Source organism: Melopsittacus undulatus, chromosome 5 (assembly GCF_012275295.1).
Source record: "Melopsittacus undulatus isolate bMelUnd1 chromosome 5, bMelUnd1.mat.Z, whole genome shotgun sequence".
In the NCBI taxonomy this organism is placed as follows: domain Eukaryota; kingdom Metazoa; phylum Chordata; class Aves; order Psittaciformes; family Psittaculidae; genus Melopsittacus; species Melopsittacus undulatus.
In genome coordinates, this window is record NC_047531.1 from 76,129,241 (window position 1) to 76,143,620 (window position 14,380).

The window sequence follows — 14,380 nt, forward strand, 5'->3', positions numbered from 1 at the left end:
CCCCTAAACCTGGGATAGGAAATCTCACACAGCAGTATTTGAAAACTGCATTTGGATAATGCAGTTTTAGTGGTGCTTTTTTTAGCAATGCTTTGATATCATGGCATTAACTGTGTATTAGCATTATTATAAACCCCAGCAGGCTTCTAGGGATGGTTAGTACTGATAGACATGTGTTAGGCTCTGAATCTATGATCTCCTATAACTTTGAATGACTGAATAGAAGTCTGATAGAGTGTTAAACATAAAAATGCTCAATAGTGCTTATCTGGGAAAATGCATCATTGAAACAATATGGCAACTCACTAAGGATTAAATCAGTAATACGTGCCCATGTAGAAAACTCACCTAGTACTACACACATAGCCTGATGGAAAGTGCACTGAAGTGAAAGCACAGACTTCCATTTACTCCAGTGGGTCAGGGCCATTAAGCACCTTGAAGAGGCTTCAATATCTCCTTGATTTTATTCCCTTCTCCATCCTCCAGCTCAGTCAGTGACCTTGGTAGAGTGCAGAGCTTTGTAGACTTCTGCACTAAGTACTGAACACTGCAATTCTCTGCTAAGTTTTAGAATCTAATTTCTGCTGGTAATGTCACATGCCCTTAAGGATACTCACTTTCTGATTAGATAATTGCAAAAAAAATTAAAAATTAAACCATACAAGCTATTTTTCAAGACAGCACCTAAACCCAAAGCAGTCTGAGAAATCAAATTTACAGAAGGCTCAGGCTCTTGATTTCTGTATACAGATTGCTAACCTTGGGGTTGTGCCTAGCTAGACAAAGCCTTAAATTAAGTTCTGCAATTGCTCCTTTAGCCTATAATTATTTGTATGGGAACCAGATTAAAACCATGCATCTTTTGCCAATGAGAAGTCAGAAAAGATGGCATTTCTTCTACCACGGTCAGAGCCAGGAATTCTACTTGTGTGCTGATACTGCTCATGAGCATGTGTTCACCTCCTTTTCCAGGTTTATAAACAAGCTGTAGCCCTCTTCATCTGAAGGTTGTCAGAGGTGTATGTGTGAGAAGCTGTATTTATTTTTCCCAGTCCATGTTGCTTTGGCTGTTGCTAAAGGAAGGGCACAAAACAATGAGATAAATAAATCTGGAGAGCTGGTGAACTGCCTTTTAGAGATCCCTGTATTTAGGTTACTGTATGTGGCTCTTCCTCAGCTCAGAGGGCTTACTTTGCCTTTCAGAGTAAAATACTTATGCCTTTTATTTGTCTGGTATTGATTTCCCAGAATTGCATAAACATCCAGAGTTATTCATGTGGTTTACTCTGCAGCACTTCCTACCTAATGATTTAAGGTCAGAGTCACAGGTTCACAGGAAAAGAGCTTAAATCCTTAATGTCACTTACACATACCCTTCTAAACAATGACAAGAATGGAGGTTTTTTGGACCATGTCCCATATCACATGAACTCATATTTATATTGTGTTTTCCAAGGAAAATGCAGTGCAGTTTCATCAAGGAAACTCTGGGGGAGAAAATGTGAACCAGAAAATTAATCTAACAGACTCTCACACAGGTCTTCAATTAGCATCTGGCTCTCTTTAGAGTCCCAGTACAGGTAATATATGCCCAAGTCTGGCACAACAGGAGTGCCTTCCTACCTGTGCACAGCAGTGTACCACCCGGCTGCAAGGGTGAGGTTGATGGCGACGTCTACTGGGATCATATCTGCCACTGCTTCATTGTTGGCAATGACAGTCCGGAGAATCCCTTTGCCTGCCTGTGGAACAAAGGAAAACAGTCACTAACATAAGACCATGGTAAAATTTAATCAGCTTGGACTAAGGAAACACTGTCATGTTAGCACTTTTCAAGCCTGGTACCTGCTGCAGAAGAGTATTTGGTTTCTGTGGAAACAAATATGGATCCCACTATCCTGTATTTCCAGAGGAAGTCTGAAACATGGTGACGACTGTGCTGCATATAACAAGAGAAGCTGTGCCTCTTATTTAACTCAGTATGAAAGAAATACAATTTCGTAAATGATACAGGATGACAGAGGTCCGAGTGCCCTCAAAGACAATAGCCACTTTGGAAATGACACCAATAGACTCTTTGAAAAGTTTACTCCCTTTCCTTTGGATGTATTCCCATCTTCCTCTTGTCAAAAGCTGTGTCTGTTAAGCACAAAGATACAGTCGGGACATGGCCCCTGCCTTGAAGAGCTTGCCATCCAATGAAACTCAGGAAATGAACCAGTGAAAATACAAAGTACTGACAACCAACATTTTGCTTTGGTTGGAAGTACATTTGTGACGGAATCAGTCTCTCCAGTATGTATATAGTTAACCTGAATGTTTATAAAGGAGTTTCCTTATCTCATCTCATCCTTGGTGCAGCTGGCAGAGGGATTGTAGACAAACTCAGAAATAGGCAGTCATGTAAGTTTTCCTGTATGACTCCATCCTCCTCAAACCCATGGCATGCAGTTAACTTCTTGTGCCCTAAGCTGAACCTCAGCTGAACCACACATATGCTTAGAAATTGAAATCTTAACCTGGGAAACCTGGAGCATCCCCTTTTTTGTTTTTCTTACTACTTACTACTGTTCTAACTACTATTTTTCAAGGGAAAAAAAGCAAAAAGAACTGAAGGAAGCCATCAAGCTTAGCCATGAATTTTCCACTGCTGTGAACGCATGCCTGCTAAAGAGTACTGTGTGATCAACTATCACATTTTTATAAGTACGATGAAGACCTCTTTGAGGTCTTCAAAAACAGAAAGTTTGATGAATGTGCTGCAGACATGCCTGCATTAAAGCAGCATGTGATGGTCATATACACATGAATGAATTAGAGATTTCATATATTGTGTATTTACTAAAGACTTCAGGTTTGAGTGTTTTAAGTTACTTTATACATTGGAAATGGTTTGGTGCTTCTTTATCAGGCATGTCTTGATTTCTCTTTATAGCTGCTGACTGTTTTCTCCTTAGTGAAGTAGAAGCTCCTGCAGCTGACGCCTCCAAAATCATTCCCCAGTCTGAGCCTGATGTTTCTGGACAGTCTCCCAGCTGAAGTGCTTTAGGGCAAGTCACTGTCTAGAACATAACTTAAATCATGGTTTTGCCTTACAGATCCACTGCCTTGCAGGGAAGAAGGTCTTTACATGTAATACGGAACAGTGAGACAAAATGCCTCAATTACAGTCCAGTGGAAATGTAATTAATTTCATTTTGGTCTTCAACCAACAAAGCTTCTCCTCACGGCAGTTGAAGCAACTGTAGGCAAAAGAAACATAATCACATTACCTAGAACAACTTGAACTCCCATATTTCATGGATATTTTAAAGAAATATATCTATTTATGGAATGAAATGATCAAACTCAAATATTGTAGTGGTGGTTGAGGAAAAAAGTTTTCACAAGGTCTGGAGTTCGGATTCTTCCTAGATGATCCCAAAGACCATCTGAACCAAATCTGAGTCTGGGGGTTGTCCTCCATACAGGATGAGCTTGGGCTAGAAGTTAAAATTATTTTGGTATGGAGGAGACACCTTAAAAACCAAACAAACCGACCACCAAAACATTTTCCTTTTGCTTTCTTCACCCTTAATTAAGGCAAACAAAACTACTTGAGTAATAAATACAGTTTGAAGCCAAGACAGCTGGTTGTAATCACACAACTTGCAGGTAATCAAGCTCAGATGGTATTCATAACTCAGGTAATCATAACTCAGGTAATCATAACTCAGATGTTGAAGGGTTAATTTTCGAACTACCAAACAGGAATTACCAATTCACCATATCCAAGCACATTTATTCAAACCATGCATTTATTTCCTCACCCCCTTTCTCCAGAAGAGCAGAAGTGTCTTGGGCTCCCTAATAATAACAAGTTTTCACTTTCAGATAACTTGTACCAGTCCACCTAAGTCCAGTAGCAACTGGAGATGGTACAAGACAAATACTGTCTTGTCAGCATTCCCCACATGCTTCTCCACATCACAGAGTCTTTGCCTCTGACTGATGCTAGCCAACACTGCTGCTCATAAGGCCAAAGAGCTGCTGGGCACAAACAACAACCTGGTGTGTGCACCCTGCACGTGTTGTCATTGCTCTTTGTTTTTTTCTTGGTTAAGTCTTGATATATTTATATTGCAAATCATCACATTTCATCACTGGAGAGCTTAGTGCAGATGACATGAATTTCATTGTATCTTTGTTTCCTATACTGACGAACCTCAAGAGTTTCAATCCTGAACCAAAAAATGCCATTTCTGTTTCAAAACTGTTTCAGTGCAAGTCAAAGCTTTTATATAAAAGGGATGTTATTTACTACACAGACCCTAGAATCTCAAACCCTTTACTTTCCACAGAGTTAATTTGGAGATAAAGGTACAAGCTGGCATATGTGTGTGAAACTTGGCCTGAGTGAAGCAACCATTAATTCTACTGTCGCATTCAGTAGGCCTAGAAAGGTTTTGCTTTGAAGAACAGAAAATACTAGTTACTGGCATGTGTGGCAAAAGATAAGCATATAAAATATATGCAAGCTCTAGTGTAAGTACTTAATGCAGACATTATTAAAAACCTGACATAAGGACAAAATTTCCAAATACTTAACCATTAGTTGTTTTTTTTACTTGTTGGCAGATTAGAAGAAAATAAGAGGGGGGAAATGTTTTTTAAATGACAAAGTATTTGATTGGCATGTTTTTATATGGCTGAAAGCACACAAGTTTGGCCTGTGTTTTGTAACATACTGCCATATAACATCTATGACAGCTAGCTGCTGTAGTTTGTTACTTAGGTCATTCACTTGTGGGGAACAAAGAGCAATGCAATTTAACTTTTTTGTATGACATCCATCTTGCAAACCAATTCTGGATGAATTTTTGTTACAGACTAATGCTCAAAAGTAATCATAAAAACATCAAAACTCACAGATACTACTACAAAAGTTAGAACCTATCACATAAAAATGCAAGGAGTGGATCTGCAAAATGAAGTAACTGCAGAACTTTATCGTGATGAGAACATCATGAATGAAACACTGAAAACAGTACAAGATGCTGTGAGCAGAGCAGAGTGTCAGTACCAGCTTTATGAGCAGTCAGCAATGAGTAAAAGGCTGATGGATAATTATTTTAAAGAAACTGTGACACAAATAGAAGCTAATAACACTTTGTGAATGCAAATTATGTGGTTTTGGGGCTTTTCCATGTCTCCAAAATGAGGGGTTTCAGATAAAAGCATTAGCTGGGATATACCTACTAATTTCACCGGCCCTGTGGATGCCAGTAGTAACTGTAACAGTTTCTATTTATGCTCTACTTCAGGTATAAACGAGCTTTTCTAACAAGATGATATTTGGATTTTATTCTGCTCTCCTATCATTCTGGACTGTTAATCCTTTTATACACACTGCAGCAGGCTGATTACAATAAATTTTTTACAAAATAATCAAGTTGGACAGATCATACATGAACAAAAATATCTGCCCATAGCTATACAGCATTATGTAGTGACAAATAGGCCAAAGGCGACATTTTTAGTTCAGAAACAAATACAAGCCAAGAGAAGAGGTACACAACTTTTCTGTTTTCATATGTTAAATTGTAATGATTGGTTCCATATTACAGGCAATATTTTACCAAGTTATTCATTATTTATCTGATGGATTTGTTCCTCACCATTTTGCACAGTAGTTATTTATACCAGTGTTATGCAAGGATATAGTGAATTATCCATGTGACTGGCAGTGTGTGAATTTGTAGTTACACACATTATCTGGGTGTACTCTGCACATGGGCAAATGCTGTATAACGCAATGGCAAGTGAGACCCAGAATCTTTGTTATCTGGAATGGTCACAAACTATAGCAATGGACTTAAAAGCAATACATACGACAATAAAGGAAAGGATAAATAATGCTGCCTTGTACTGATGATACGGTAATCTGGCCTGGAAAACTAAGTTGTGTTACAAGACTCAAGTTTTGACACTTGTGATTTACCCTACTTTCAAGGATGCATCTTTTGCCTTTTCTTTGAAAATTTGCCCAAGTTTGTCCAAAACTTTACTTTTTTCAGAGTTTTTAGAAGCTGTAATTCACGTTAGTGAACCAGCAACATGAACACTCTTTCAATGTCTTTTTTTGAGCACAGCTTAAACAGGCAGTCTTTTGGGTCCTACATGCATATAAATGTATGGCAAGTGTGTGACATCTTTCTACAAGATTCAGAAAACTGCTATGATCCTTTTTCACACACTGTTTCTAAGTGGGGCTGTAGAGTAACTTTACAGTTGCTATTTTAGGCACTCAAACTCCACTTTAAGGGGAGCTTAAATAGTAACCAGACATACCGCAATAAATATTCCACTTGTGCCGTTGAAGTTGTCAATCCAACCCTGCAAAAAAGAACAACGATTACTACTTCTTTCAATGACATGTTGCTTACAGTGGCTTTGAAATGGTCAAAAGCTGTAATGCTGTGGTGTAGACAAAGAAGCAACAAGACACAAGTTACGATGGGTGCCAGCCTATCTGGGACAGCTGCCAGGAAGCTAACCAGTACAAAGTACCTAACTGATTTTAAATAGGGGATGCATTGTACGATACCTCATTCTGTATGCAATTCACCAATCAACAACAAAATCTGATTTTGTTTTTTAGAGACCGCTTCTGGCTTTAAACACTACAGTGTCTTGGTGCTGTCACACTTGCTGAAAATGGTCAGTGTGTTATATACCCTCTGACATACAACATGCAGATGTCACCAAGACTGATTTAGTTACTCCAGCTAATATCTAAGGCAACTGCCACTTGTGAGAGCTAGAGTTAAAAGCAGTGATGATCAGTCTGACCTGAAACAGGTTACGACACCTAACAGAGTTCACTTTGTCTTTCCAAGATGGGAGGCATGGCTTAGAGCCTTGGCTGTATCTGAGCCATCTTTGGCAGGCTTCAAGATGCATGAAAGCCAAAGGTGACTTTATGTTGCCTTTGCAATTTGGCTGCAATGTTAGGGCACATTATTCTTAGCAGTATATTTAGCTTAGTGAATTATTTCAGTCCAAAAGTACTGCTGTATTTAAAAACTGTGTGGCTGACACTTGTATCTGCAACAGGCCCATGCAAGTGTGAATCCAGCAAATTCAGTGACTACCAACATAAGACAGAGATACTGCACATGATTATCTGCACATGACTATCAAATGCTTTCAAGGACCATGAGAAGTCATGAACACATCGGGATCTCATTAACAGGCTGTCTAGACCATGGAAAGACTCAAAGCAGAATGCATTAGGACTATGACCAATCCTCGTATCTTGTGTTTCCCCAGTTACTACAGAAACTCCCCTGTGTGCCTGTCTGGGCACAGTCCTCTGCCTGTAAGACTGTCAGCTGCAAGTCCAACATTCTGCACCATTATTATCCCAGCCTTGTTATTATTATTGTTTAAACACATTATTGCTTAAATATGTTCTTTTCACTTGGAGACAAGAGTTTTTCCTGAAGATGCTGAAGAAGACTTGCTGTTCTACTCCAGCACAGGTCTTCTACCTCTTCCACATGTTTTCCTATGAACTGGTGTACCTGTTTTTCAAGCAGACAAGTAGGTAGACAAGTAGGTACAAGTAGGGAGAGATTCCTGACAGTGCTGCAGTTGCAGCAGTATCACAGAATCATAGAATAGTTAGGAGTGAAAGGACCTTAAGATCATATAGTTCCAGCCTCCCAAAGAGCTCTCAGCAGAGAATTAGTACATATTAATGCTTACTGGGAAAGGCTCATGCCAGCTAGCTCCCACAATGGATGGCCTGATGATAGCAATGTTCAGGTTTCCTTTCTCTTGCTGAATCAGGTATTCTGACAAGGCTTTGGTGTAGGTGTAAGTGTTAGGCCAGTCACCAAGCAGCTTGGGTGTGATGTCTTCAATGATAGACTCATCCAGCCACCTACAGGAAACAAGGAGATCATAATTATCTGCTGTACAGGGAGAAAAGACAGGAATCCTCACTTAAAACAAAGGATAAGCCAGTCAAAGTTATTTAAGACAAAGCAAAGAGCAACTGATTTGGATTTAGAACAGCTCTGTGGGAGAAAGGTCCTCAAAGTACAAAATAACCCTAGTGAGCTTCATGCTGTGCTGTCCCGCCCAACTTCAGGCATTTATACAATCACATCGTAAAGCAATCTCTTGTGTACTTTATGCTTCACTGCGATCTGGAACAAAAATATAGCAGTGGTCGGATTGAGGTTTCCAGCCAAGCACTCTAACCAGGTAGCGCTCAACTGTAGCCAACGCAGTCCCTATATACTCCCAAGTACATTTCATGAGATTCCTGGTAAGCTTGAGTTCCTGAGCTGAGTAGCATTATGAAGGTGTCAAAAGCTAGAACATCCTAGACGGATAGTATTCTAGTAGCACTAGTAACAGTGTTAAATGCTCCTTCCTACCCATCTTCCACAGGCTTGTTGACATAGGGAATTAGGAAACTGCCAGTGCTAGCTAAGTAAAAAAACCCAAACAAAAATATTTTGTTTTTTAAAACAAAAACACCCCAGTGAGTATTTTTTAAGGTATTCAGATATCTAATCCATCAGAAGTATTTATGCATATACCTTTTAAGAAGTGGCCCTCACCATTGCAGTGCTGCAGTGATGGCCTAAGGCTCAAAGGCTGTTCCCTGGCACACCATCAAGACATCACTGGTCCTGCCAGCATTTGGGTCTAAAGGACAGGAACTGGCCGTACTTCCAGAGCCCTTGCACTCTGCTGCCAACCCCCAACAGGCTTTCAGCAGACTGGTGTTAGACCACAGAAACAAAGATTAACTCCTATAATCCAATTTGTAATTAAGTCAATGGAGTTCAGACTGAACTGCTGTGCTCTTCTCAGGGGCATTGCAAGGATACTGTTCCCTGCATATCCCCGCTTCACCCCTCCTTATCCTGAATTTCAGGAGCAGGTGGAGGTCAAGGGGAGAAGAATGAGGTTGAAACTGGCACACCTGAAGAGTTACTTGATCATTTCACCTTAAATGTGCAAACACTTGATGGCTCAGGTGGCACACCGCTTTTTGGATGGCTCTCATCAAACACAGACAGAAATACCACAGGAAAACTGACAGACAAGAAAACACCAATTCACTGAAACTGCAGAAAAGCTGCATGGGAGGGTTGAATTTGGTGATCTTTCATGTTTGGAGCACATTCAAAAACTGCCAGGTTTTAGAATATAGATTTTTTTAGTTAAAAAAAGGCCTTGTGAATGCACAAATACTTTCCTTTGCAAACCTGGTCCCATGCTTCAGGAACATGCATGGCAGAAAAAATGTTTAAGCATAGACTATGAAGTTGAACTACAGCGAGGCTATAAGCAGCACACAATATTGACTTAATTTACAAAGCCTGCTTAGGCAGCCATTGAACCCAGCCTCCTCAGGGGCTCAGCTAAATTGCAGTTGTTTGAATCTGTTGAGTAATTAATCACCAGTCTACAAAAGGAGATGTCTATTTCTGCAGAGCCTGAAGACTAGGTTCACTTGGGAACTCAGACTAAGCTGCATACAGGCCTTCTTCCCCTTCTCTTCCCTTCTATTTGTATATTTTTACTTAACCAATAGATATAGCTCACATGTTAGCACACTTATGAAGCAAAGGCAGGAAAAGCAACTTCCCCTAGTCCTCATCCTTCCAGACATTACTTTCAGTGGCTATCAAGGGGACCATGCTCCTGCCTGTCTCAGGGTATCACCCAGGGTATCTACCAACACTACCATCACAGGAGCGCTGAGCTGACAGTTCAGTGAGGTGAAATGGTCCTCTTTCTCTGTGACCTACTTTGAAGACCGCTGCAATTGCCCCATAGAAACAAGAGATGCAAATGAAACCATTAGTGACCTCTTCTTTCACCAGGTATATGTGCCAAATTACTCTGCCATAGGAAAATATATTTGTCTGTGTTAACCGCTTTGCATTAGTCAGATGCTCTCTTTCTTGTAAGTAATGATGGATCTACGTTTTCTGCAATAACAAGCCCAGTTCTTCACTGTGTGCTGTGTTCCTTACCTCAGCACACCCTTCAAAGCTGATTTCCCTCAGCTTTAGATTAAGACAAATCTTGCTTGATGTGGCAGATTATATGTTTCCTCTATTGGCCTGGCAGCACTTAGAAGTGTGACTTTTGGTTTACATAGATTAAGCCTAAGGCTTTAGTTGCAGGTTAAATATCAAAATACAGGAAAGCAGGGATATAATAAGAGGATAAGAACAGAAAAAAGAAACAGCTGGGAGTCCTATTTGGGACTGTCTAAACTGAATAAAGAAACATATGCATATATCAAGTGCATGGCCAAAAGTATGACTAGATGAGTCTGTTATTGCACCCATTTGTGTGATCATACCCCCTAATACACTTGCAGAAGAGCACTTTAAGACAAAGAGTTGTTTGTGAAAATAATCTTTCACGGCTGGCTGATTCAAAGCACGACATGCATTTCTTCCCCCTTTTTGAAGGGAGATTATATTTTCTTGTCTGCTTTATTTCCCCCCCCCCCTTTGAAGGTAACATTCTGATACCTGTTCATCTTTCTCTTAAACCTTCTGTACTCAGATATCCACATATTACTTCTTCCATTTACAAGGAGATTCATTCCACTTCCACATCCACTTACAAAGGTGCATCACTCCAATCTCCTTCCAACCCTGCTTTGTCTTCTCTCTCTCTCTCTCTTTCCAAGTAATCCTCTGCCCTTCACAGTCTCTCAGTTTTCTCTATCCCATTCTGCCTATGTTCTGTCATCCCAACATATAATCACAGACTGATTTGGGCTGGAAGGGACATTAAAGATCATCCAGTTCTAATCCCCTGCCATGGGCAGGGACACCTACTAGACTAGGCTGCTCCAAGCCTCATCAACAATGGGCACTCAACATCCCAGTGGCTTTCCCCATCCTGCTCCTTCACACACTCTGCAGCAATGTGCATCTCTTTATATGTTGCCTTTGATTTGCAGAACATCTTCCAAACCAATGACCCTGGAGACAAGGGTCAATTTTGAACAAGGCCCACCTGATTTCAATGCCTTTGAAAGTAGTGGTTTCACTGCTGTGTTGTTGTGACAACACTGTAAAGAAACAGATGTCATCCTAGCTGAGGGCATGCTGTGATTTCTCTGTCACTGAAAGTACCAGAAGGTACTTTCTGGAGTATGAAAAACAGTAAAAAAAATATTTACAGTAAAAGAGCAAGAACCTTAATTTCTAATTATGTGGCTAAGAAAAAGGCGCTCAGTACCAAGACAAACACATTAAAGCACACTCTGACAGCCCATCCTCTGTCACTCAGCTTTTCTTTCAAACATCATCCTCTTTGCCGCATATGAAAACTACAATAAATAAATTCTTAGTGTCTTACATGAAGCAGCTGAAGTAGCTGGGGTAGCCAGGGGTAACCTCTGGGGTAGCCAGGCACTTCAACACATTACTGATTAGCATTCAGACCTTTGCTGGAGTCTTATGTCCAAAGTTGCAAGTAATGGGAAGTTTTTGGGAGCAGTGAAATGTATTATTGACAATGATGAACTCCAAAGGACATTGTAAAACTGAGTCAGTGATCAAAAAGATGGCAGATTAGCTTCATTATAAATAAAAATAAGGTAATGCATTTAGGGAAAAGTAATCTAAGTGGGTCTTAGAGGTTGCAGAACTCAGAACTAGCAGCTGCAGCTCAGTAAGAGCTAGCTGACAGCTCTATGAAATCTCAAAAGTCAATGAGTAGCAACAGACAAAAAAAGTCAGTGACATGTTGGACATCCCAATGGTGTCATTCTGAAACTGTTTAAATAAAACTTCGAGTTACCACACCTTGAGCACTTCATGCAGTTCTGTCTGGCCTCTGCACCTCAGAGAATGAGTGGGATTAAAAAAGAGGCAGGGAGGAAGGGCAACTAAAATCATCAAGAAGATAGATCTGTTGGCATATGAGTAGGCAGTAAAAAGGCTGAACTCTGCAGTCTGCAGAAAAGAAGGTCCAGGTTGAATGAAATACAAATTTACAGAACTGCAGAGGCAGTAAATAGGGCAAATGCTGCAGCTGCTGCAATGCTATGACTATGGGACATGCAACGAAACTACAAGCATGACAGTGTGAAACAGGTAAAGAAAGCTTGTCTGTACACAGCATTTGGTTGATAAACTGGAACCTGCTGCCACAGGGGTTGCAGAGGCAGAGTACCAGAAAGTTCAAAAATGGATTAAACAAATTAGTAGATTCAAAAACAGCTCAGAAAAGAACAGGCCATATCACCCCTCATTCATACAACAGTTCTGGTTTCTGGGAGGCTACAAGGGGAATGGGCTGCAAAAGTACCCAGGTTGCTGTAGTCACCCTAACGAGCATCTCCCAGTGCCACTGTTCAGAACAACATACTGACCCAGGCAGTCCATTGCTTTCATGCACTAGGGCATTTCTTATGTTTTTATCATGCTCCACTTGCAGAATACATGATAGATGACTACTAGCTAGAAGTAAACATATCAAAGAACAGAGGCTACTGGAGAAGCTGAAATAGAGAACACTGATTTCTACTCAATTTTCTGGAATAGCACTTAGTGAAATTATTTCTTTAGACAAACACTTCCTTGAAATAAAATCCCAGTGCTTCTCCTATTGGACATGTATTAACCTCATCTCCTATTACTGTAAATGAAGGAGAAGAAAGATTTTATACTAGCTCTTTGGGTTATAGTTCATGGGTCAGCAGCTTATATCACATAAGTAACATAACACTAGAAAATAAATTAAAACTACAGCTGTGGGAAAATTCTTTATGGAGAAGGTTTCCTGGGGCCTTTACCAGTACATTTTGTTACTCTTTGTAATTATTCTTCATTTCAGTAAATTCAGTTAAACAAGCTTTTTTGTTGTTCCCTCAAAGTCCTGGATTCCCACACTGAACTTTCTAAGAAACAGCCCTTTTCTGACTTATTCCCATATAACTCCAGTTTAATACCACAGGATTGTTGAAATAGATGGAAACACACTGGGAAGTTGAAGAGATAAAGGAATAAATATACAGTATATGAAAAATATCAGTTCTTACTGAGGTAGCAACAGAGGTAAGGTAGCTTTACAGAAAGCAGCAACACAACTCCATTCTTTGTTAGCAGCTACACTTGTGTGTTAATACACTCAATGCTAGACTCCCATGAAATCACACTCTCTTTTCAGAATTGTGTGAAAACATTCATAGGTAGCTGGAATTGCAGGGTTAATAAGTGCAGTTTATGCTATTTCCTAACATTTTGTATCTGGAAACGTATTCGTAAGCTCAACCAAATGTTTATAAAGCATGATTTCAGCAGTTCTCCAGATACAAAAGCTCCAAACCAGAGTCTGTATTTCTTCTCTTTTCAGAAAATAAAACAACTCAGTAAAGCTAGTTTCAAGATAAAATAGAGAAAAGACAGACTTACTGGATGACATTCTGTGGACAGTACCATCCAAAAGCACATAGGACAACAGCTCTCTCTTTCTTTGGTCTCACCCTCATAGAACCATAGAATTAACTATGCTGGAAAAGACCTTTAAGATCAACAAGTCCACCCATGACTGCTAAGGCCACCACTAACTCATGTCACTGAGTGCCTTGTGTACACAGTTTGTGAACATTTCTAGGGATGGTGATTCCACCACTGCCCTGAGCAGCCTGTTCCAATGCCCTTTTGGTGAAGAAATTGTTCATAATGTTCAATCTAAACATCTCCTGGCACAGCCTGAGGCTGTTACCTCTTGTCCTGTCCCTTGTTACCTGGGAGACTGACACCCAACCTCATTCAATCCTCCTTTCAGGCTGCTTTAGAGAGAGTGATAAGGTCCCCCCTGAACCTTCTCTTTGCAAGACTAAACAACCCCAGTTCCCTCAGCTGTTCCTCATCAGGCTCATGCTCCAGCATTTCTTGCTGGCATGGGTGTGTGCAGAAAGGCCATACAGCAGTAACAGCAACTATGAACAGAAACCCCATCGGTGTGGGTGATGTGAACAATTGAGAGGTCTTCTGCAGAATGGAGCAAAACCAGTGTCAGAAGAGGTGATGCAGTAAACAAATCCTACTTACTCTATTAAATCGAAGAGCCTCTTGGGCTCAGCTGGAGGTGGGTAGATAATTTCATCTATGCATTTCCGGACACAGTTTGCATAGGCAGTGGAGATATGGATGAGGGCCTCGAGGTTCTGCATCTGCTGGGCCAACTTTAGAAGCCGCTGCGTGCCCAATGCATTCAGTTGCAGGGCATGTCTAAAGAGAGTCAGGGAAGGAAACAAAAAACTGTGTTACACTGGAAAGAATATATGGAAGCTGAGCATTATACAAATCTCAAATAATGAAAATGGAAGTAGGAG

The 14,380-nt window shown here is 40.3% G+C and overlaps 1 protein-coding gene across 1 annotated transcript in view; it reads right to left on the reverse strand.

Annotated features, from left to right (window-relative positions):
* The window catches only part of FAR2 (fatty acyl-CoA reductase 2), a 78,461-nt gene that overhangs the window by 19,003 nt on the left and 45,078 nt on the right, over positions 1–14,380 (reverse strand). The window contains exons 3-6 of the mRNA XM_005147974.3: positions 14,097–14,276; positions 7,753–7,930; positions 6,334–6,378; positions 1,627–1,745 (exon numbers count right to left, since the gene is read on the reverse strand). Of these exons, the coding sequence (XP_005148031.1) occupies positions 1,627–1,745; positions 6,334–6,378; positions 7,753–7,930; positions 14,097–14,276 (522 nt within the window). The remainder of the gene's footprint in view (positions 1–1,626; positions 1,746–6,333; positions 6,379–7,752; positions 7,931–14,096; positions 14,277–14,380) is intronic.